Source organism: Ailuropoda melanoleuca, chromosome 10 (assembly GCF_002007445.2).
Source record: "Ailuropoda melanoleuca isolate Jingjing chromosome 10, ASM200744v2, whole genome shotgun sequence".
Taxonomy (NCBI): Eukaryota; Metazoa; Chordata; class Mammalia; order Carnivora; family Ursidae; genus Ailuropoda; species Ailuropoda melanoleuca.
Window position 1 is genome coordinate 58,304,282 of NC_048227.1, and position 26,115 is coordinate 58,330,396.

The following is a 26,115-nucleotide window of genomic DNA, read 5'->3' on the forward strand; positions in this document are numbered from 1 at the left end:
AGCTAATAGGTTTGCCTGTTATTGTTTCATGGATGCTGGCAGAAGACACGAGAGACCTGGGTCAGAGGCAAAGGATTTTATGACCCTTGGTATAGAGAGCATGTTGTGTCGGCCCCTCTTGCTCTGCGGTCCCACTGTGGGGGGCACTTAATGCCATAACACGGAGTTTTGCCAAGGGCCCAGGTCAATACCTGCATAGGCAGTGAATTGTATTATAGCGCAAGAACTCTGAACTTGGGGAGTCTACCATTTTATAGCCAGAAGTAAGCAAGCCTGTTTTTTGTCTCAAGGGAGACATTGCCTCATCCCTCAAGGTCTCTCGTGCCAGACACAACCTTGAGAAATGGCTAGGGCCACGCATTCTTGCCATGCTTAGCAAGATGTGCAGATGAGTGAGAGACCCATGGAGGACTGTTTCTTCCAATAGAGGGCATTGACCAGACTTTTAACCTTCAAGAAGCCAGGCTTTCTCCTTTTATTTCTTTTGGCTCCTATCCACCGAGTCATCCACTTCTTCTGCAAAATTATATCTGAACCCGTTATTCACTTATTTAATATTTCAATTAAATTGTCTCAAGACCATTTCACTTTCATGTATATGGGGACTATGGGTCATACTGAAATGATGAAAAAATATGTTAAAACTTTCAGACAAAGCCCAAATACATATTTTTACCTGGCTTATTACAGAAGATATATATTCATCTATCTTTTGAGCCAATCTCAAAAAGAAATTTCTTTTTACTTTTACCAATAGAAGTTTAATGTCTCGAGTACTTTTAATCTCCCACTTGGGAAATATCTGTTCCAAATAGAAAATAATTTTTGAGAATATATCTTTGAACATTAAAAAAAAAAGTTTGTTGGCAAAAACCACACAGCTCTGTTTTAGAAGAAAGGTCTGTGAAAACAAAGACTGGAGCTCATACATGTTAAAACATCCCCACAATTAAAAACTTCATGTTTCTTGCCTGTGATAGTCCCTGCACACACCACTCCTCCCTCAACTGACAGAGCCAGATCAATGAAAATTTAAAACATTTCTTAACTCAATTGTCACATCTTTTCATACCTAAAACATTGGCAGAGATCTGTCTTCTGCCTGGAAGTTTGCCACTTCTAGTTCACCGGAGTCTCTAGGACATCTTGGGACCTTCTTCCCCATCCCTGAACCCCCATCATTACCATTCCAGGTGTTTCTGTCTTAGACGTTGGAATTTACAGTGTCTGTCTTAGTTTTTCTTACCAGTTAGAGTACCAGCCCAGTCAGTCATTTCCTGTTCCAATTCCCACTGAAGAACTTCTGAAACGTCTGCCAATATGAAGCAACTTGAAAATTGTTAAGTCTAGTTCCTTTCCTTTTTAGACCATAATTTGTTTCAGTTCCATGTTCCTGACTGCGCAGGGTCCTGTAGCAGACTGTGTGGATACCCCATTGAAACAATTTTTCTCTCATTATCTATAACAAATTTTTCAGTCCAATACCCCCTATATTTTTTTCCCTTTAATTCCCTGAACTCCCTCATGTATCTTTTAGAGTCTTCTACATTCATATTATTCCTACTCTGACACTAATTTTCATAGCGTCACAATGGAATAGTGATAGTATTGAAGGGAAAATACCACATAAGTTAAAGAGTATAAAATTTGTTTAGCAGCAAAGGATACAGAAATATATCCATATGATGATAGTTGCACAAAAACAGAGGATGACACAGCATATTCTCATTTGAAGTTGTAAGTTTTTCTGGCATTTGAGGGCCCATTAGCTGACAAAAGTAGCACCTGAACAGGATAAGGATCCCATCAGGTCGTGTTTGTCATTCTTGGGTTGGTGGATGAGTAGGGGAGAAGGGAGTCTTATACCCCCCTGATAAGTCTTGACTGTTGTGGAGACTTTGGCTATTGTACATGACTATTCACCAGGTACAGTTACCAAGTGCAAACTCTAGGATATGCCTGATTGTTCACCCTAAATCAATGTGAATCAAAGCTCAGTTTCCAATCCTTCATCAAGACCAGACATTAAGCCTGAAGTCTGTTCCTTAAAGGATAAGGGAAAGAATTTCTGTCCCTGGCAGTTAGAGAAACTACTTTCATGGGGTTAAGACTGTTGATCTGGCTAATCCTTAAGCTTGGGGAAGGGAAGAAGATGGTTGGGGACATTTTTGATGTTTACAGATTAAATTTTATTCCTTCTTAATGCCATAACACGGAGCATATAGGTTTATATACTTAAGAGATAATCATATTCATAAACTAAAATATTTACAGATAAAATAATACAATGTGTGAGATTTGCTTCAAAATAATCCAGGGTGAGGGAATTGTGGGAGGGAGGTGGTTTAGATGAAACAACATTGGCCACAAATTGAGTGGGTGATTGTGTTGAGTTTATTATACTGTTCTCTCTCCATATGTGATGTGTGAAATTTTCCATACTAAAAAGTTTTTTAAAAGATACAGAATCTTTTTTTTCTGATCATATTAGCAGGAATTTATTAATTCTGATGATTCTAAAGAAATCACTCTTGTTATATTGATTTTTCTCTATTGCTTTCTGTTTTCTATTTTATTGATTTCTGTACTTCTCTTTATTATTAATTTTATTCTGCTTAGTTTGAATTTAATTGGCTCTCTTTGTAGTTTTTAAAGATAGAAATTTACTCTTTTGCATGTAGCTGTCCAATTTTCCCAGCACCATTTACTGAAGAGACTGTCTTTTTTCCACTGGATGTTTTTTTCTGCTTTGTCAAAGATTAGTTGCCCAAAGAGCTGAGGGTCCATTTCTGGGTTCTCTGTTCTGTTCCATTGGTCTATGTGTCTGTGTTTGTGCCAGTACCATGCTGTCTTTGTGATCACAGCTTTGTAGTATAGCTTGAAATCCGGCAACGTGATGCCCCCAGCTTTGTTTTTCCTTTTCAACAATTCCTTGGTGATTCAGGGCCTTTTCTGGTTCCACACAAATTTAAGGGCTGTTTGTTCCAGTTCTTTGAAAAATGTCATTGGTATTTTGATCGGGATAGCATTGAAAGTGTAGATTGCTCTGGGTAGCATGGACATTTTAACTATGTTTATTCTTCTGATCCGTGAGCATGGAATATTTTTCCATCTTTTTGTGTCTTCAGTGTCTTTCAAGAGTGATTTGTAGTTTCTAGAATATAGATCCTTTATGTCTCTGGTTAAGTTAATTCCGAGAAAACGTATGATTTTTGGTGCTATTGTAAATGGAATGGATTCCCTAATTTCTCTTTCTTCAGTCTCATTGTTTGTGTATAGGAAATGCAACTGATTTCTGAGCATTGATTTTGTATCCTGCCACATTACTGAATTGCTCTATAACTTCTAGTAGTTTGGGGGCGGAGCCTTTTGGGTTTCAACATTTGCAGCAACGTGGATGGGACTGGAGGAGATAATGCTAAGCGAAATAAGTCAAGCAGAGAAAGACAATTATCATATGAGTTCACTCATTTATGGAACATAAGAAGTAGGAAGATCGGTAGGAGAAGAAAGGGAAGAAGAAAGAGGGGGTAAGCAGAAGAGGAAATGAACCATGAGAGACTGTGGACTCTGGGAAACAAACTGAGGGCTTCAGAGGGGCGGGGGGTGGGGGAATGGGATAGACTGGTGATGGGTATTAAGGAGGGCACTTATTTCATGGTGCACTGGGTATTATACACAAGTAATGAATCATGGAACTTTACATCAAAAACTAGGTATGTACTGTATGGTGACTAACATAATATAATAAATTATTATAAAAAACTAAAGATAGAAATTTAAGTCCTTGATTTTAAACCTTTCTGTTCTTTTTATAAGCATTTTAATGCTATAAATTTTCTTCTAAGTATCATATTAATTGCATTTCATACATTTCAGTATGTCCTGTTTTCCCCTGTGATTTAGTCTTTGACCCATGGGTTATTTGAAAGTATGTTGTTTAACTGCCAAACATTTGATGATTTTTCTATACATATTTTGATTCCTTTTTCTATACATCTGGCTCTGAAATCTATGCTTAGTATTAATGTAGCCACATCAGCTTTTTTAAATTTAGCATTTGCATGATCTATCTTTTCCCCTCCTTCTGCTTTCAACTTATCTGTGTCCTACTTAAAATGGTTTCTTGTGAGCAAAACATAGTCGGGAATTTATTTTTTATGTAATCTGACATTCTCTTTCTTTAATGGGGGTGTTTAAACCATTTACATTTAATGTGTTTATTGCTATGTTTGTATTTCAATATGCCATTTGTTGTCTCTGTTCTACCCATTTACCTCTTCCTGACTTATTTCATTGTTAAGTTTCCATTTTCTCTCTCATATTAGTTTATTTGCTATACCTTCTTGTTTTTGTGGTTGCTATTGAGTTTACAGTAAGCATCTTTAACTTATAATAGTCTGCTTTCAAGTAACATTATACCTCTTGATGTAAAATATAAAAACCCTACAACAGTATACTTCCATTTTCACTATCCTGGCCTTTGTGCTATAATAGTCCTTTATTTTATTAGGTAATTATGTATTTTATTATGTAATATTATATGTATTATTTTATGTTATATACTGCACAATACAACTTTATTATTATTGCTTAAACAGTTAATAATCTTTTAAAGAGTTTTTAAGAAAAAATTCTTTTACATTTACTTGCATGAATACCATTTCTTATGCTTTTTATTCTGTTGTATAGATTGAAATTTCCATTTGGTTTTATTTTCCTTCTTTTTGAAGGTCTTTAACATTTCTTGCAGTGGTACTCTGCTAGTGGTGAATTTTCTCATCTTTTATAGGTCTCATATGTCTCTAAAGTCTTTTGTTTTTATTTCTGAAAGACATTTTTGCTGGCTAGAGAAATTTTGGTTGACAGATTTTTTTCTTCCTTTCAATACTTTAAATGTTGTTGCTTGATTATCTTCTGACTTGTATTTTTTCTAATGAGAAATGTATCATTCTTTGTCCTTCTTTACATAAGATGTCTTTTCACTAGCTGCTTCTACAGTTTCTTTTTGTTTTGGTTTTAAGCTGTTTATGATGTGCCTTGGGGTGGGTTTTTTGTTTCTTTTTCCCCAAGGTTGGTTGTACTTCTTGGATCTGTGAGTTTATAGTTTTAATTGAATTTGGAGAATTTGTATTCCTTATATCTACACATACTTTGTCCCTTCTCCCCCTCTCCAATTTCTGGGACTCCAGTTACACCTATATGAGACCTCTTTATGTTGTCTTACAGCTTCCTGGTTCTCTGTTCATTTTTTTTTTCCAATATTTTTTTCAATCTTGTTTCATTTTGGGTAGTTTCTTTGGCTGTGTATAATGTGCTATTAATCCTATCCAATGTATTTTTTTCTTTCTAGAAATTCATCTTCTAGAAGACTTTATATCTTCTTTCTCTGTTCTTAATATCCTCACTCCTTCCAGGGCACCTGGGTGGCTCTGTTGGTTAAGCGTTTGCCTTGGGCTCAGGTCATGATCCTGGGATCCTGGGATCCAGCCCAGAGTCAGGCTCCCTGCTTGTCCTATTCCCTCTGCCCCTCCCTCTGTGAGCTCTCTCTCTCTCTCAAATAAATAAATAAAATCTTAAAAAAAAATATCCTCATGCCTTCCTCTACCTTCTTGAACATACAGAGAATATTTATAATCACTGTTTCAGTGATTTGTCCACTAATTCTACCTTATATGTCATTTTGGGGTCTATTTCTACTGACTGATTTTTCTCCTTTTTATTTTAAAGATTTATTTATTTTATTTTGAAGAGAGCACGCAAGCGGGAGGAGGGGCAAAGAGAGAAGGGAAAAAATCCTCAAGCAGACTCCCCACTTAGTGTGGAGCCGAGCATGGGACTCGATCCCAGGACCCCAGGATGACCACGTTCACAGAAATCAAGAGTCGGATGCCTAACCTATTGAGCCACACAGGTGCCTGGGCTTTTATCCTTTTTAGAAGTTATATTCTCCTGCTTCCTTGCATGCCTATTAATTTTTATTGAAGGCCAAATACTGCAAATTTTACATTTTGGGCTTTGTTCTGGGACACAGTTACGTTCCTTGGAAATAATTGTATCCTTGCAACGCTAAACTTTGTAAAGTGGGACCAGAGTAACCTTTATTCTATGGCTGATTATTCCCACTAGTGAAGTAATACTCTTCTGAGGACTCTACTTGATGCTCCATGTGTTAGTAGAGCTGTCTACTATGATTGGAAGAAATATGAACTATTTCTGGCCATTATGAGCTCCAGGGGTAATGTTGTGTGATTCCAGTGGCATTTGGTTGTTGTTTGTTTGTTTGTTTGTTTGGCCCAACCTTCCTCACGACCCCCTCCCTGCCACCCCACTCCAGAGGGCTGGGAGTACAGGAGACAGGAAAGCCAAGAGTCCTGTTGTTGGGCACTTTTGAGGACTCTGACACTCAAATGCCAGTCCTCCTGGTGATGAATACAGCCTCTTGGTCTGAAGTCATCCATTTTCTTATTCTTCGCTCTGCTTCACCATTGGTATATCCCACCCCCGGCCTTGAGTCATCCCTTCTCATGCATGCACAGATCAGTATTCAGTTCTAAGACCTGAGGGGGGGACCCTTTGCAGATCATGGAACCTTTGTCTTTGGGTGTGTAGCTCTCTCTTCAGTATTCTACCTTGCAAATTCTAGCTGCTGTCCCCTCCCCAAATTCTGAATTCTGTTTTCTCAACTCAGAGACCATTGGGATCTGACCGGGTTTCCTCTTCTGAAGCCTGGAAGCTCAACTCATTTGTTTTCTGTGATCCAGTGTCTGAAAAACATTGTTTCCTATAGTTTAGACGGTTTATAGTTATTTAAGGTAGGAAAGTAAATCTGGGCCCTGTTACTTCATTATGGCCAGAAGTGGAAGTTTCCAATCCATTATCCTGAAAACAAGTAAATAAAAGAATCAAGTTTTTTCCTGCCTGTTTTAAAAGAACTGAATTTTAGTATAACAAATAGTCAATGGGGGATGCTTATCTTTATAGAAGTTTTCTAGATAACAGATGAAAAAAGAATTAAAGAATTAGAATATCACTGTTTTGTAAAAACCTCATAATTTAATGGAACTAGTTAATGATCTTAAGTTCTATAATAATTGCAATAGAAATGGAACCTGAATTTGATCAATTTACAGGAAATATTAGGAGCAATGGAATGTGTTAAATAACATCATGGGAGTATATTCATCAAAATGTAGACTGCAGATTTTTTAATGACATAAATAACTTGCTTCTTCAACAAATAAAAAAAGAGAGAGCACCAATAGCTTAAAAGAGACTTAAGGAACATATAACCAATTGCCATGTGTGGACTTTACTTAGATCCTGAATCAAACCAACTAAAAACAAAGCAAAAACAAAAACACTATGCAACAACAATCAGAGAAGTTCACACACTAACTGCATATGTCATGACATTGAAGAATTTAGCATTAGCTTTGTTAGATGTGATAAGGATATTATATTTATTTTTTACAGCTTTATTGAAATAGAATTCACATTGCCATATAGTTCACCCGAAGTGTATAATTAATGACTTTTAGTATATTCATGGAATTATGCAAGCAAAACCAGTCTGTTGTAGAATATTTTTGTCACTCAACCAACCACCGACCAGCCCAGGAAACCACTAATCTACTTTCTGCCTCTCTGTATTTGACCATTCTGGGTATTTTATTTAAATATAATCATATAAGATGTGTTCCTTTGTGATTGCCTTCTTTCACTTAGCATAATTTTTTCAGGATTCATATTATTATTGCCAAACAATAGTCCATTAAATATAGAACTTTTGTATGTCCACTCATTAGTATGGACACTTGGGTGGTTTCTGCTTTTTGGCTATTGTGAATAATGCTGCTATGAACAATCATGTACAAGTTTTTTTGTGTGGACTTACATTTTTTATTTCTAAGTGTGGAATTTTGGGGTGTGGTTAGTTCTACATTAAGTCTTTTGAGGAACTTCCAGACTGTCTTCCAAAGCAGCTGTACCATTTTTTATCTCCACCAGTAGTGTATTAGGGCTTGTTTCTTCACATCTGTGACATCACTTGTCATTACCTCTATCATTGTGGCCACCTGTATTCATTTCCGAGGGATGTTGTTACAAAGTACCGTGATCTGGGTGGCTTAAAACACCAGAAATTTATTGTCTTGCAGTTCTAGAGGCAAAAAATCTCAAATCAAGTTTTCGGCATGGCCTTGTCTCCTCTGAAACCTCCGGTAGAGAATCTTGCCATTACGTCTTCTCGTTTCTGTTGTTTGTTGTTGGTACTTGGTGTTCCTCGGCTTGTAAATGTGTCAATCCAGTCTCTCCCTCTGTTGTCACACGGCCCTGCTCTGTGTCTCCTTATAAAGGTATTGGTCATATGGGATTGAGGGCTCTCCCATTTTACCAATTACATCTATGAAGACCCTGTTTACAAATAAGGGTACGTTTTGAGGTACTGGGACTTGGGACTTCATATCTTTTTGGGGAAACACAATCTACCCCAAATGCAATCCTAGTGAGTGTGAAATGGTATTTCATGATGGTTTCCATTTGCATTTCTCTGATGGGTAATGACATTGAGCATTGTTTCATTTGCTTGTTGACCATTGTCTGTCTTCTCAGGAGAAAAGTCTGTTCAGATACTTTGCCCATTTTAAAATTGTGTCATTTGTCTTTTTAGTATTGAATCTCAAGTGTTCTTTATACATTCTAGATATAGATCCCTTGTCATATATATGATTTACAAAAATATTTTCATATTCTGTGGTTTATCTTTTTATTTTGTTGGTGATGTCCTTTGAAGTACACAAGTTTTAAACTTAGAAGGTGTCCAATTTATTTTTTTCTTCCATTGCTTGTACTTTTGGTGTCATATTTAAGAAACCATTGTCTAATCTAAGGTTGTAAAGATTCATGCCTATGTTTTCTTCTATGAGTTTTATAGTTTTAGCTCTTATATCTAGGTATTTGATTAATTTTGAGTTAATTTTTATATATGATGTGAGAGAGTGGTCCATCTTCATTCTTTTGTATGTGGATATCTCATTGCCACAGCATCATTTGTTGAAAAGACTATTCTTTCTGTATTGGATTATATCAACACCATTGTTGAAAATTAATTGACTGTAAATGTAAGGGTTTTTTCTGGTCTCAGTTATATCCCATCAACCTGTTTGTCTATCTTTATGTCAATGTCACACTGTCTTGATTGCTATAGCTTTGTAATAAGTTTTGAAATCAGGAAGTATGAGCCCTACAACTTTGTTCTTTTTTCTCCCCAAGATTGTTTGACTTATTCTGGGTCCTTTGAATTTCCATGAGAATATTAGGATCAGTTTGTCAATATCTACAACAAAGCCAGCTAGAATTTTGATAAGGATTGTATTGACTCTGTAAATCACATTGGGAAATACAGTATCAAATATTTTAATTCATGAACATGAAATGTTTTACTAGTGTCCTAGGGTTACCATACAAAGTGCCACAAACTGAGTGTCTTGGAATAGCAGAAATTTATTCTGTCATTGTTCTTGAGGCTAGTAGTCCAAAATCAAGATGTTGGCAGGTTGGTTCCCACTGGGTACTCTGAAAGAGAATCTGTTCCATGCTTCTTCTGTAGCTTCTGGTGATTCCTTGGTGCATCACTCCAATCTCTGCCTCTATCTTCATATGGCATTCTCCCTATGTGTCTTTGTATCTAAATTTACTGTTCATATAAGGATACCAGTCATTGCATTAGAGACTACCCTAAGCCAGTATGACCTCATCTTAACTTGATTATATCTGCAAAGATCCTATTTCAGTATAAGGTCACATTCACAGATATTGGAGGTTAGGAGTTTAACATTTTTGGAGGGCACAATTCAACCCATAACAAATGTCTTTTCATTTATTTTGGTCTTCTGTAATTCATTTCAACAATGTTTTATAGTCTTCAATGTATAAAGTTTTGTAATTCTTTTGTTAATTTTATTCATAAATATTTTATTCTTTTTGAAGCTAGTGTAAGTGGAATTGTTTTTCTGATTGCACTTTTGCTTTCTTTATTGCTACTATGTAGAAATACAATTGACTTTTGCATATTGATCTTGTAACCTGCAACCTTGTTGAAATTATTTGTTCTAATAGTTTCTTTTTTTTTTTTTTTAAAGATTTTATTTATTTATTCGACAGAGATAGAGACAGCCAGCGAGAGAGGGAACACGCAGGGGGAGTGGGAGAGGAAGAAGCAGGCTCATAGCCAANGAGGAGCCTGATGTGGGGCTCGATCCCATAACGCCGAGATCACGCCCTGAGCCGAAGGCAGACGCTTAACCGCTGTGCCACCCAGGCGCCCCTGTTCTAATAATTTCTAATAGTTTGTTTCTGATAGTTTCTAATTCCTTAGGATTTTCTAAATATAAGATCATGTCATCTGTAAATAGAGATAGTTTAGTTCTTCCTTTCCAATCTGGATGCTTTTTTTTACTTTCCTTGTCTAATTTCCTTGCGTGGAACATCTGGTACAATGTTAAATAGAAGTGGTATATTCCATTATAGAGTGGACATCTTGTTTCTGAGCTTAGTAGGGAAGACTTTATTCTTTCACCATTAATTATGATGTTATCTCTGGGTTTTTCATAGATGCCCTTTATTAGGGCATCTGTTGTTAATTATTGAGTATTTTTTTTAAAGATTTTATTTATTTATTCAACAGAGATAGAGACAGCCAGCGAGAGAGGGAACACAAGCAGGGGGAGTGGGAGAGGAAGAAGCAGGCTCATAGCAGAGGAGCCTGATGTGGGGCTCGATCCCATAACGCCGGGATCACGCCCTGAGCCGAAGGCAGATGCTTAACCGCTGTGCCACCCAGGTGCCCCAATTATTGAGTATTTTTATCATGAAAGGGTGTTGGATTTGGTTGAATGCATTTTCTGTGTCTATTGAGATGATCATGTTTTTCTTGTCCGTTCTGTTGATAATGGTGTATTTCATTAATTGATTTTTGGATTTTAAGTCAACCTTGCATTTCTGGGATAAATCCCATTTGGTCATGGTATATAATACTTTTTATATGTTGCTTGATTTTGTTTGCTAGTATTTTGTTAAGGATTTTTGTGTTTATATTTGTAAGAGATACTGGTCAATAGTTTTCATGATGTCTGTCAGTTTTTGCTATCAAGGTAATACTTGCCTAAAGAATGAATTGGAAAGTGCTCCCTCTTCTATTTAGATTTTTAATCTCTCTTCTTGAGTCAGTCTTGGTAGTTTATATCTTTCTAGGAATTTGTCTATTTAATTAGGCAATCTAATTTGTTGGTATATAGTTGTTAATATTATTCCCTTATAATCCTTTTTATTTCTAATATTCTCTCCTCCATTCCTGATTTTGATAACTTTTGTCTTCTTTTCTTTTCTTGGTCTATCTAGGTAAAGATTTGTCAATTTTGTTCACTTTTTCAAAGAACCAACTTTTTTTTAATTTGCTATATTATTTTTATGTTCTCTATTTCATTGTTTCCACTCTATTCTTTATTATTGCCCTCTTTCCACTTATTTTAGGTTTAGCTTTTTCTTCTTTGTCCAGAATCTGATGGGGGAAGGTTAGGTTATTAGTTTGACATTTTTCTTCTTTTTTTTTAATGTGGGTATTCAGAGTTTAACTTTTCCTTCTAAGCAGTACTTTAACTGTATCCCATAAGTTTTGGTATGTTGTGTCTTCATTTTTGTTATCTCAGATATTTTCTAATTTCCTTTAGATTTATTTCTTTTTTCTTTTCTTTTTTTTTTAACCCATTGATCATTTAGGAGTATGTTGTTTAATTTTCATGTATTTGTGAATTTCCAAAATATCTTTCTGTTATTAATTGCTAATTTCACTCCATTATGATTGAAGTACAGACTTAATATAATTTAATTCTTTTTAATTATTAAGGCTTGCTTTATGACCTAGGATATGATCTTTCCTTGAGAATGTTCCATATATACTTGAGAATAATGGGTATTCTGCTATTATTAGGTAGAGTGTTTATATAGATATCTGTTAGGTCTAGTTAGTGTATATTGTAGTCCAAGTTTTATATGGCCTGTTGGTCTTCTGCCTAGTTGTTTTATCCTTACTGAAAGTTGGGGGGTACCAGTCTGGCTTAGTTGGTAGACCATGCAACTCTTGATCTTGGGTTGTAAGTTTTAACCCCACATTAGGTGTAGAGATTACTTAAAAATAAAATCATTAAAAAAAAGTTCGATATTAAAGGCTCCAACTATTATTGTTTCTCCCTTCCCTTATGTCGGTTTTTGCCTCATGTATTTTGGGACTCTGTTGTTAGGGGCCTATGTTTATAATTGTTATGTTATCCTGATGGATTGAACTTTATCATTATGAAATGTCACTTTTAATCTCTAATCACATTTTTTGTATTAAAGTCTATGTTGTCCGATGTTAGTAGTGGTTGCTATTTGTGTTAATATGTCTTTCTTCTTGTCCTTTTACTTTCAATCTAGTTGTATCTTGGAACCTAAAGGATATCTCCTATGGACAATATATTGTTGGATCTTGCTTTTTTACTCAGTCAAACAATCTCTGCTTTTTTTTTTTTTTAAGATTTTATTTATTTATTTGAGACAGAGTGAGAGAGAGCATAAGGCGCAGTGTGAGGCAGAGGGAGAAGCAGACTCCCCACTGAGCAGGGAGCCCTATGTGGGCTCAATCCTGGGACTCCAGGACCCTGACCTGAGCCAAAGGCAGATGCTTAACTGACTGAGCCACCCAGGTGCCCCTAATCTCTGCTTTTGATTGAATTGTTTAATACATTCACAAATTATATTATTATTGATACAGTTGGATTCACACCTGCTCTTTTACTTTGTTTTATGTTTCATGCCTTTTTTGTTCCTTGGTTCTCCCTTTACTGTCTTTACATTGTGTGAATATTTTTAGTCTAAAATTCTAGTCTTTTAATTTTTTTACTATTTTTTGTATTTTTTAAAGAACTATTTCTGTCTGATAAGTATAATGTTTCATCAAACATTAATGTCCCAAATTTATAATGAAGCATTGTATGTTGCTGTATGTTTTGAGAATTAAAAGGTCAGTCATGGTAATGAATCTGTACTCTAAGCCTACCTGGAGGAAAAAGGGCTCTATGGTGGAAGAATATAGTTGGTTCTCAAAAGCAGATGCACAGTATCTTTCTTATAAGAACCTCTATTGATATTTTATGAATGAGTAAGCCTCTGTGATATTACAAACTTATAATTTTCTGTTAGTAAACCATAGCTTTCTGCTTTATATCTTGTAGGGCATAGTCAGGTAGGCTGTTTATCATGTTTGTTAAAATCACAAAACTGTCGTATTTGACATAATTTAGATGCGCATTTAAATATTGATTAATCCTGTATTAGAGAGTACTGAATTAACAATTTCAAGGGTTTGAAACTATTTGAAATACCACCTACAGAAGTGATACAGCAGCAAGAAGTTCTTCTTGTATCGACTTCAGTATCAGACTCTGTCAGTCAGCTCAGCATACTTTTTATCTTCCATTCCTTTATTGAACAGCAATTTGACAATAGCATATCACAGTGTTTATTTCCAGTGGGCCAGACAAGGACGAGAATAGAGCTGGCCCACTATTTCCCACTGAACACATTGACAAAGTATTCAACTGTATGGCTGTCCTCATCTAGTAAAGTGTAAGATAAGCTATATACACAATATGTACCTGAGTAAATAATATGTATGCTTATACATATAAAAGTACAGAATAAAGTTTTTAGATTTCCTTAGAATTCTTATCTTTTATTTCATCTTCAAATAGATCACATTTGAAAAATAAGTCATTTATAAATTTGTAAATAAAGGTCAATCTTCAACATTAAAAAAGCTGCTCCAGCAAACGCCCATGGTCTTTATTAGTTCCTTGCTGTGTACCTTTTTTAAATGTTAAAACTCCTTTGGCCTCTCTTTCCGAGGTGGATGTGACCATTTTCTACTTCTGAAAAGGAGTCAGAGCTTCTTACTTTCTAGCTTTTCCCTCATTTTTATTTATTTATTATCGTAATCTTCAGTCCGTTCTGGCTTTTCTTAAATTTTATGAAAAGGAAATATTATTTTATCTACCAAGTTGTAAATCTGCGTGTTACACCACTGACTTATTTGGGAGGAAATGCAATATTTAGATTTGGTGGAAATTTTATATGGAGTTTGGGGCTGAGAAGAGGGGGTGAAGGTCTGGAATTGGAGAGCGAAAGGTGCTAGGTCCCACTTTCTGCATTATACACAGGTCAAGATTAATGGAACCAGGTAAGTTACTCTCCAGGTGATTGAGAACGGTGGGAAATTTAGAGATTGAAATGGATCTCTGAACAGTCAATTAAGCCTTTGAATGATTGAGAAGATAAATAGCAGGACAAAATCCATTCTAACAACTGATTCCGTTATGTAAAACAAACCTACAGGATTTGAAATGCAACCAAGTCTGTTTTATATTAAGGCAGATATAAACCAACTTAATCTTAGACCTGCCTCCAGCCCCAGATTATGTTTGGTAAGAGTACAAAGAGCTGTACAGCATGAATGCACAAGGAATCAGTAGAGTGAGAAGGCTCCCTGCCAGGGAAGTTTGGCACAAGAACTCTAAGAGGAAGGGGAAATTTCTCCCTCGTTGAATCAACTTTGGCTCTCTGGAATAGAGAACATCGAGAGAGAGGGACCAAGGAAAGCCAACCCTATTCTACTTGTTGATACCCTAACAAGCTGTTGATTTTAAAAAGGGGATAAAGGGGCAAAGTGTGGGTAGCATTCTGTTCCTCTGAGTCAATCCTAATGAAGTGGGAGGTTCTTGAAGAAATTAATTTCCATTTAAATTCATGTGTGACCCTCTTCTAGAAACCTCCACTTCTTTTGGAATTTTTGTTGAGGATTTCAAATGATCCAGCAATAATAAGGTCTTTTTTGACATGTTCTATTTCTCTGTCTAAGTTTTGTGTTGAATGCCTGATTTCAGCTATAGAAATTTTCTTAAAATTGGAATGACTGATTACTTTCCTCTCTGTTTACTAATTTAATATGGAAAAATAAATCATGATTCTCCTACTTCCAAAGCAATCAGGCTTTTAATCCAGGGTTCTGTACTGACAGGTTTCCTGTAGGAGTTGATGCCAAATTTCCTGGCAGCGGAACAGCGGTTGATTCCAGGGCTTTTCTGACTTAAAGACACAGTGGTACTACTTAACAGAAAATAAAAACCTGCCCTCCCACCCGCCCACTGCAGTTTCTGAGCTTAGCAAAAAAGTGACAGAAGCAATGAAATGGGTGGATTTTACCAGGACATTATAGAACAAAGGAAAAATAGTCTGCATTCTACTTGGGCCCTATACCCACCCTCCAAACAAAAATCATATGAAAAGAATGACTTCGCTTTTCCTCAGAAATGACTTTAATTCTCTTACCTTTGATTATCTGTGGGCAGATTGTCTGTTTCACATCCTATCTGCCCCAGACACTGCCATACAGTAGCATCCCTTCGGTGGGGCAATGACCCAGAATTGAAGGAAGTCACTTAAATTCTTTATCCCTACTCAGTTGTAGGAGCTTATGTTTCTGTTTCCCCTCGGGGAAAGGGGCTACAGTTCATAGCACTGAGTTTAATTCCTGTGTTTTCTCCTGATCATATTGGTGCTACCCAAGTCACTCTTTCTTACAAATATGCCACTTTGTGGTTAACGTTGAACACAAAGCTGAACAGAACATTTTCTTCCTTACTATGTGACATGATATTCTTGTAGCCCTGAAAGAAACCTCTGAATTTAACTTCCCTTCTATGCTGAAAAAACCACTTAGTTTAGTGCCGTCTTCAGGCTGCAGCTTTCCCATGCAACTGCTCTTGCCTCCAAGCTATTGCGCTTTCCTCGAATTTTACTGGTTAGGCTGGAATAATTTTAAATTATGTTTATAACTTAGGTCTAATTTTAATCACTATTTGTATTTTTGTATAATCTATATCCTTGTGTGTTTTTTGTACGTTTGTTTTCTGAGTATTCCTGTTGCCAGCTGTGGGTCTTGTATGCCAAAAACTTGTTTTTTCTTTAAAACAATCTGACCCTGGTCCTTCTTTGGAGCCTCACAGGTGTGGTCATATTTTTGAGTATAGATTTTTAGTGTAAGGTAATGTTGCTATCTTCTTAAATTGTTTTCCCGGGAAACTGACTAGTAGGGCCCTTGGAGTCATAGACTCATTCCCGTTACTCCAGTTTTTCTCCATTATAAATTCTTTTCCTATTTTGAGGTTAAAGTCATTATTTTCTATGGCTGAAAATTCTTGAAATTTCCTACTTAAAAAAAAGTCAAGAGATCTTAGTGTTTTTAAGAATGGTTTTTAAATTTTATGTATATCATAATGACATGTTACTAAGAAAATGCTTCTGGATTAACTATTGCATTAATTATATCTGTGTTTTTATGCCTCACCCATCTCTAAAAATAATTTGAAGCAACTTAACTTAAAATGATTTATAGTATCATTTATAATATGTCCACTAAAATTACTAAAATAGAAGAAATGGGAAAAAAAAGGTATAGGCAAGGGTATGGAACAAGTAGAACTTTTTGTACTTGCCAGTAAGAGAGTAAACTGCTACAACCACTTTGGAAAATTGTTTGGCAATATTTACTAAACTGAACATTGGTATACCCTATGAGCAGTAATTTGGCTCCCATTTAGACACCCAACAGACATGTATACAAAAGTTTACTGAAAGGTGTGTGCTAGAATGTTCACATAGCACTATGTATAGTAACCCTGAACTGTACACTACACAAATGCTCATTATTAAGGACTGAATTGTGTCCCCCCAAAATTCATAGGTGAAGTCCAAACCCCCAGTGTGACTGTGTTTGGGCCTTTAAGTAGATAATAGTGAGTAAACGCAGCCAGACACATGTTAATAAGGGAAATGTAGAGAGCCCTTCTCTACTTCTCTCTACTCGTGTAGAGAGCCCTTCCCTCCCACCACTTGTCTTTGGGGGAGGGTAAATCACCCTCTTCTTTCCTAAGGGGAGGGCACTTACATCAATATACAGCTCATCTAAACTGAAAATCAATAATGAAACAGTGGCTTCGAATGACACAATGGACCAGATAAATTTAACAGATAGATTTAGGACATTCCATCCTAAAACAGCAGATACACATTCTTTTCAAGTGCACATGGAACATTCTCCAGAATAGATCACATATTAGGTCACAGAACAAGCCTCAAAGAATTCAAAAAGATTGGGGTGCCTGGGTGGCTCAGTCGTTAAGTGTCTGCCTTCGGCCCAGGGCGTGATCCCAGGGTCCTGGGATCGAGCCCGGCATTGGGCTTGCTGCTCCGCTGGGAGCCTGCTTCTTCCTCTCCCACTCCCCCTGCTTGTATTCCCTTTCTTGCTGGCTGTCTCTCTCTGTCAAATAAATAAATAAAATCTTTAAAAAAAAGTCAGAAAGATTGAAGTCATACTGTGCATCTTTTCTGACCACAACACTATGGAACTAGAAGTCAACCTGAAGAAAAAATCCTAAGGGGAAGAAGGTAAGAAAAAGGCTCTTATCACAAATACTGGCCATAAAGACTGCTGATCCTTTCCCCCTCCTCATAAAGACACTGTGGTGTGGTGAAGAGGGAGGGGTGTTGGAGGAGGAGGTGGCATTTGGAATAGGGCGAGTTCTCTTCATGATTTCACCATGGGGGCCGGAGTCTGGATCCAGCCATTGGTGGCACATTGGTAGTTCTCTTTAGAAACGTGGGGGCACTAAGTACTTCTAGCCATCAGCTTTCCTTAACTGCAGTTCCAGGATAGGAGGGAAGAGTTGTACTCAAAAACTGCGTAAGATTTCATTGTGTGAGTGTATTCAAATGTGCTTCATAGTTCCCATTGTGGGACATTAGGGGTTTTTTTTTCCTTCACTTTTTTGATACTAGAGGTATTAAAATGAACATCCTTATAGTTGTTAACCATTATTACTTTCATAGGTGAAATTCTTATGAGTGGAATAGCTGGGTGATGTGGTATGCATGTTTTTAATGCTTTTAATACATATTGTCTGGTTGCCCTGAAATCTTGTACCAATTTTATACCACTCCGAGCAGTATGTGAAGAGGGTCCATTTCCCCCTTACCTACACTTGCTTTAGCTTTTTTCTTATCTCTGCCAGTTTAGACAAAAATAGTATTGCATTATTTTACTTTGTATTTATCAAAAGTAAATGAATGATTTTACATAGGCTTCTTGCCTATCGAGCTATTTTTTTATGCATTTTGCCTTTTCAGATCCTTTGTCATGTTTTCTATTTGTGGTATTAAAATTGTATTAATTTGTAATACATTGATAATAATATGCTATACATGTTGCCACTGTGTTTCCTGGTTTGATATGCCTATATATTTTACTTGTAATACTTTGTTATACAAAATTTTTAAATTTTTGTATATTCAGATCTTAGATAAGCGAGGGCTTAATTCTCTGAGTCTTAGTTTTCTCTTCTGTAAAAATGGGATAATAGCAAATACTACATGGAAGGGTGGGGGTAGTATAGGTAAACTAATTGTTACATAATAGTTGCTTGATAAATACAGCTTTTGTTATTCCCTGTGTGACACACTGAAATAGTTCAGAATCATCTAAATTTTTTACTAGAATTACAAAACATATTCATAGCTGTTTGAACCAGATATGAGCCTGGGTAATGAATAAAACGCTGAATCTTTTAAGCTAATATGGACAGGTAAGTTTTAATTTCTCTTTTTACTTTCCCGGTTCTCATCCTTCAGAAAAGTTCATGAGCTCTGATTGATGTATTCTCTTAAATAGGGAAATCTGGTCTGAGTGGAGTGTGAGAAGACTAGTGTTTTCTTGTAAATTATCTGTTAAGGGATTATAAATAAGTTCATTTCTGGTAAGGATTTCTTTCACAGCATCCTTACTTGTTACATGTCAATATAGAGATATATCTAATAAAACCAAAACACATACTAGCCCTTCCCGCTTTTAAGATAATATGAAACTGAGGTTTCTGTTCTTCAAGTGGTCAATAGAATTCACTCCCTGAGGTCAAATACAGTTTGGCTTAGATGGATAACAGTTGTAAGTTACATGAACTACTTTTGTGAATATTTATTTTTAGGCCTCTTAACACCAGTAAAAATTTTTATTTTGCATGTTGTAACTTCTGAGTAACTTCTTATGATAATGTAATAGACTTTTATGTATGTATTTATTTTTGTGAGAGAGAGAGTGTGCGTGTGCAAGCAGGGGTTAGGGTGGAGGGTAGAGGGAGAGAGAAAGAGAATCTTAAGCAAGCTCCATGCTCCATGTAGAGCCCCACATGGGGCTCAATCTCATGATCCTGAGATCATGACCTGAGCCAAAATCAAGAGTTGGATGCTTAACCAACTGAGCCACCCAGGCGCCCCATACAGAATTTTTATAAGATACTGCTATAAAAAAATAATTATGCCATTTCCCATATAACTTCACTGTAAGTGAAATCTACATTGTAGTTTCATAGATGACGTAGAAGATGTGGCCTGACTGAAGTCTTATGGCCACATTTTAATATTAGAGTATATGAGAGTACAGAGTATGAGAGAAACCACTACTGAGGGAGTTTGTAAGCAATTGTCTATTCACCAAATAGGCTTTTAGAAATGTAACTGTGTTCCGTCTTGGTTATTTTTCAGAATTCATTTCCACCCCTCTGTTGGGTAACATGCCTATCCTAAGGAGAAGTTAACTTTCTGCAAGCCAGCAGATAACCTGGATGGCTGGCTTTGCTCCTTCTGTTTTGTATCCCTTAAAAATTACCTTCGCTTCTCCAACGGTTGTGTGTGTTTCTGCCACCATTTCAAGGTGGAGACAATTCCAAATGAATTCCCAAGAATACTATTGGCAAAGCTATGTAAACATACATGTGCTTGGTGTGGGCACGGACATTTACATTGGCTTGTGTGATTTCTTCATACCTTTAAAATTGTTTTTTGTCTCTGTAGTCACTTTCTATAATGTCATTTTATTATTGTAATACTACCCTATTCAAATGTCATATAAGGCTTTACTTAAGTCAAATAGCATTTCCCCTGCAAAGTTTGCCATTGCAGATGATGATTTTAAGATCCTTCGAGGTGGAATGGTTATCACTTGAAAGGTGACAGTTCCATACCCTTCATAATGACCATGTGCTGTCCTGTATTTTAAAAGCATTTGCTGTACAACAGTTGAAGAATTAGATGCTCGTGTGGTAAATGCTTGCCACCTGGTAATTATCTCAAGGGAGAATTGAGTTTGGTTTCATTTAAACTTAAAGAAAAAACAAATTGTCATATTAGTTTTCAGAAAGACTTTATTAAGATGAATGAATGTCCAGAATTGAGTTTAATTGCTTCCACACCTAGATAAGAGTGATTTGTATATCAGAATTAAGCATATCGGCAGGTCATCCTTTGTAAGTTTGTATGTAGCGTTGAAGTAAACTTACATTTACACTTGAAGTTTTTTTTTTAACAGCATTTATTTCTTCTGCCAGTTATTTTATTTTATTGACAGTTAATTTACAAACCCCTCTTTAAAAAAAGTGATAGGAAAAAAGGGCATAGTATTAACACATTTGTATATGTGGGTTCCCTAAACCATATGGTGATTTGTAATTAGAATACAAAGGATTCTTTGATGAGACTAACTTCCTAGGAGCTGCAATGGTAGGCATCACAGAAGGAGAGAGTTTTCTTGAATTTCTGACAAGGACACTTTTGAGAGAAACTGTGTGGTCTATAATTGTCCTTATACTCGAAGTCCGATAAAGTTATTGATGTGCAGATCAAGTTGGTATTTCGAAGCTGGTAATTTAATTCTGGATGTTTGATCCTCTCAGTCAGTGGCTTGACTTGATTTTTTTTTTTTTTAAGCAGCTTCAATATTTAATTTCACATGTACCCTCTCAGTAGAGATTTCAAAGGATACTTTGCTGGATGCTTGACTGCCTTGTCTATTTGCTCTTGTTTTGCATGCAAGAGAGAGCCAGAAGCCTTTCTTCTCATTGTGTACACATAGTATTAATGGATTTACTCTGCCTGTATCGTCTCATTACTGGAAACAGCCAGAAGCACAGAAGTCTTTCAGTGTATGCAAATAAGGCAGAATCATCTACCTGAGAGTTAATATTCTCTGCTTTTAAGTGTATTCTAAATCTAATGTTTGTATTTAGAGCATAACATCCTGTTCTCTTTTTTTATGGGCAAAAAGCTAAGCAGGCTCAGGCAGCTGTTTGATGTTGGCTTCAAGTGTTATTAATTTCATATTCTATTATTCTTTTCACTGTAGCACAAGTGAAGCTGATGTGGAGGCTGTCATGGATAAGTTGTTTGATGAGCTGGCTCAGAAACAAAATGATTGTACGTAAGTTAATTTCTCTTGAAAGAGAATACATTTAGAACACAATGCCCAATCTCCACTGACCAATTAATAAGTTCCATTGCTGTATATGGGTTGATGCCACGCTCAAGTGGCAGTCATTGTATCAGCATTTTGTCTAATTTATGTGTTGAATCATGTGCTATTATTCATCAAGCTATGCATTTCCTATCTGTAAGAGATGAATTTTATAGTAATTATCCAGACAAGATTGAGTCTTTGTTCATGTTCCCATAGTAACTAGACCAAGGATTCTAAAAGTGCAAGGCAGAGAGCTGCGGCTGAATAAAGCCTGTGGAACTGTTGCCGACTGCACATTTGAAGAGCTGTGTGAGAGAGTAAGTACCCAGACACGTCCAGACTCATTGGCCTTTTCACATGTTAAAATACTTCATATTTTCCTCTCTGCCTGTTTCAGATTTTAAAATACTGTTCACAGAGTCGGAACTGATTTAATGGTCTCATGAAGGGAAATACTCATCCGTATATGTCATGCACCTTTTATAGACATTGGCTCAAAATTTGCGCTTAGAAGGGTGCTAAAACAAAATTGGAAATACAGAGAGAACTAGCAACTGTTGCTGGAAGCTAAACATAAACCAGTTTTAGGGATTTTTGTGAAAGTCAAATATAAGAGAATTATGTTTTCTTAAGTTGAGGTAAGGTTGGTATGTGGGGCAAGAAACATGAAGTGATACTACCATGATGCAAGGACATATGACGTGAGATAATTCTTAGCCCTCGTTCTCATTGCCCACCTGTGATTGCCATTTCTGATCTATTTGAGTGACAAAGAAAGTGAATTTCTATAACTGTGAGATCTAATATAATAATATATTCAACAGAGAAAAAATGTATGTAACACACACATTCATATAAATGAGAAAGACCTTGATTGCAGGTTCATTATTGATATGAATTCTGTCTTTTAAAAGCTCTGGAATTCTCATTACTCAGTGGATATTCAATATATTTATTGACTATAAATCTTGAGAAAAACAAATCCAAGTTGTACATAACTTTAAGCATAATTTCTCAATTGTGCTGTAAGTGGTCCCTGACTTAAGTTTTAAGTTAACTAAAAAAGAATTGTTTTTCAGTGAGGGGGAAGAGAAAGTCTTTATTTATAACTGCCAGCCATTTTGTGAGTACTTTTCTCAAAAGCTAATGACTTAGTTACTTCCAACCAGTGTAAATTTGTAATTTTTAAACCAGAGAGATGAACCTAGTCTGTAGTTGTTATTAGAGAAATAAAGCACTTCAAATCAATAAAGTTTAAGATCAGGTAAGATCCTCTGACAGGGCGAAAATATCATCCATGGTGGCAGGGAAAGTCATCCTGGGTAATATGGACCCTGCACACTTCTATGGGGTCAGTTTCGTCAAGGTCCTAATAACCTATTATCTCTAGACAAAATTCTACTAAGACTTCCTTATAAGTTTTACTTACTTTGCTAGAGAAGTAAACTTGAGAAAAATCTTGTATATTGAAAAGATGAAACTCCTCTTTATTCCACAGAAGGGTACCTAGTAAGGAAAGGGGAAGGGCAAATATGGTCTCTTGGAGCAGACACTGAGTACATTTTTTATGTGTTCATTATTTCAGGAGGCACTTGGTGCCAGGAAAAGGCCACTACTCAGGGACCCAAATCTTCATATTCTACTCTGGGGAGGTCATGGGGAAGAAAATTGTTGCAGAGAACTCTTTTTCTTTTGTTTACAAAGTTCCAGAACAATTAAATAAATTCAGGTAAAAGGTTATTAGTGTACATCTTACCTTTTTAAATCAAATTATAGTATAGGTCAATCACAAGATTCTCTTCCACCCTTTTTATATAATTCTCAGGGCCCATGTGAAACAGGCTAGGTCCAAGTACGTCTGTTGAAATTTTACGTTTAACTGCATGTGTCCTAAATTCCTTCTCACACATTCAGCCACATCCTGCCAATTGGCATTGCAAGGCAGCTAAAGGACTGAAGTTTGTAGGGAGGATTCAGGATTGGTTGAACAGGTGGAACTTTCAAGATGCCTTTCAACACCAAGATTATGACTGTTTAACTTAAGGATTGATGGGGAATGTGAGGAGAGAAAGAGAGGACAAAAAGACTTAGGGATAATTTTTTAGATTTTTTTTTTTTTTTTAAATTTGACAGAGGGAGACTGTGCTCAAGCTTACACAAGTAGGCAGAATGGCAGGCGCAGAGAGAAGAAGAAGCAGTCTCCCCACTGAGTAAGGACCCCGATGTGGGGCTCGATTTCAGGACCCTGGGATCATGACCTGAGCCAAAGGCAGCTGTTTAACCAACTGAGTCACCCAGGTGCCCCTTAGGGATAATTTTTGACATTGGATTCACATCCTCCCTATAAGGAACTGACCCATTCGGTATTAAACTCTTTGTAATCTCACTTCTACCATACCTGTCCCCTATGCTTTAGCCAGGCTGGCTGCCTGCCTTATTTGGACATGGCATTGCCCGAGCTCAGCATATTTGGGAAACGGCACACACAAATCAGCAATGCTGCAGGAATGGTTTTGCTGCTGGGAAGGTAAAGGGCCAGAGAGATTCCTGGGCTGCCTCAGTTCTGGTGATTAATGCCCTTATTCCCTGATGCTAATCACCACTGTTGGCATCTAAACACCATCAGCCTTGACTCTTGGCCAAAGAGTAGAGATAAAAGCTATTCATCCTTTAGTATTTACTGAGAGTGTACCAAGCATGGGACACAAACCAGAAGAAGTTCCCAACCAGTGGTTTCATTTGGAATATGTGAAATGAAATAAAGCATAAAATAGAGATAGAGAAGTGAAATGTTTTTTAACAACTCCCCAAGAGATACTGTTAGGTACAGTTATAAGTCTAAACACATACAAACTAACTTGATATAATCAAGATTAATAGATAGATGAAGGCCAAAACATGTATCTGATGGATCTCCATTCCTGAATACTAAAAACCAAAGAAGAAAAAAGCTAATAAACAAGAAGTTGACAGTGAACAGTGTATACCCATGCATATGCATCAACTGATATATTTCTCTGCTTAGACTTTCTACAAACACACCTGGCTACCTGTCATTATTTTTAAGACACAAATAACAAACTACTCCTGCAAATAGTTACTTGTGAGCATAGTTATCAGTTGAGGAAACAATTTTCTGCAGGTGTAAAAATTACATTTTTCAATAAGGAAAATTTAGGTATAGTCAGTTTACTCATTAAGCCTTTAGAATTCAGTTTTGGCTCACTTCCTTTGAACAGGGTTCTTTCATTTTTGATCTACAAAAGCTTAACTCTAAAGCAAGTGGTTCTCAAATTGTTCGCTTTCAGGACCCCTTTACACTCTTAAAAATTATTGAGGAACCCAAAGAGCTTTTGTTTATATGGGTTATCTTAATATTTACTCTATGTATTAGGAATTAAAACTGAGAAAATTTTGAAGTATTTATAATCGATTTAAAATCACAGTGAAAAACCCATTATATTCAACCCATCAAATTAGCGTAAATATCAATTTTATGAAAAATATTTTCCAAAGTGAAAATAATGTAGTAAGAAGAGTGAGATTATATTATATTTTTTGCAAAGCTCTTTAGTATCTGGCTTAATAGAAGGTAGGGGCATCCTCATATCTGCTTTTGCAGTCAATCTATTATGAAAAATTGTTTTGGTTAAAGCATATAAGAAAATCTGGTCTCATACAGATACGTAGATGGAAATGGGAAAAATATTTTAATAGCCTTATGGATAATTATGGATGCTCTTTTTTGATGCTACATGAAAATTCAACAAGAGCTTTCTTCCAAAGAGCACAGTTTGGGAAAAGAGGGAAAAGAGTAACTGGATTTGGAAGTGTATGAAAGTGTATGAAAACTCTGTACTATCCTTTTCAATTTTTCTGTAAACCTTAAAACTATTCTGAAGACTCTGTACTATGAAAACTCTATGAAAACTCTGTACTATCTTTTTCAGTTTTTCTGTAAACCTCAAAACTATTCTGAAAAAGTCTATATATTTTTTAAAGACTTGACAAGAAGTAGATTTTAAAATGTTAGTTACACTGTGGAATCTAAGACAGTATCAGTGTATTTTTGAGACACTGTTTTATTAAAATCCATTAATCCTTCTTGAACTTTATTTTTCTTTTAAAGATTTTTTATTTTATTTATTTGAGAGAGAAAGTGTGAGCAGGGGGAGGGGCAGAGGCAGGGAGCCCAACACAGGGCTCGATCCCAGGACCCCGAGATCATGACCTGAGCTGAAGGCAGACATTAACCAACTGAGCCACCCAGCTGCCCTCCTCCTTGAACTTCAAATGGATCTTTTGTCATATGTGATTTTGTAAGAGAATGAATGCAGTGTTATTGGAAAATATTGGTTGACTGAGTTACATAGATCTTCCAGATGTTGACACATTTAATTACACAATATCAAAGCATCAGTCTCATCAGAAAAAAATGTTTAAGAAATGGAAAGCTGCCAAGTTCATGGTGGCAGCAACAAGTTTTCCAAAGTTCTAATTTTCACTTGTTTGCTCAGATCTTATCACTGGCTGGCAACAAATTACTTTTAGTTGTTTTCCTTGAAGTGTCAGGTTCATTTTCAAGAAACTGTCTGTGGAACATTGTAAGAAACTATCTGCCTCGTCAGAATTACCATAGTTTGCCTGCAATTCAGTCTTTCAAATAAAAATGATGTTCC

General features: G+C 36.2%; 1 protein-coding gene across 7 annotated transcripts in view; it reads left to right on the forward strand.

Moving 5' to 3' along the window:
• The window catches only part of AFG1L (AFG1 like ATPase), a 231,016-nt gene that overhangs the window by 171,752 nt on the left and 33,149 nt on the right, over positions 1 to 26,115 (forward strand). For 6 of the 7 annotated variants that reach the window (XM_034668945.1, XM_034668944.1, XM_034668942.1 and 3 more), the window contains 2 exons: positions 21,326 to 21,396; positions 21,653 to 21,753. In XM_034668945.1, coding sequence (XP_034524836.1) covers positions 21,326 to 21,396; positions 21,653 to 21,753 — 172 coding nt within the window. Of the gene's footprint in view, positions 1 to 21,325; positions 21,397 to 21,652; positions 21,754 to 23,021; positions 25,416 to 26,115 lie in introns of those variants that run through there. The other variant, XM_034668946.1, reaches the window with a different exon arrangement.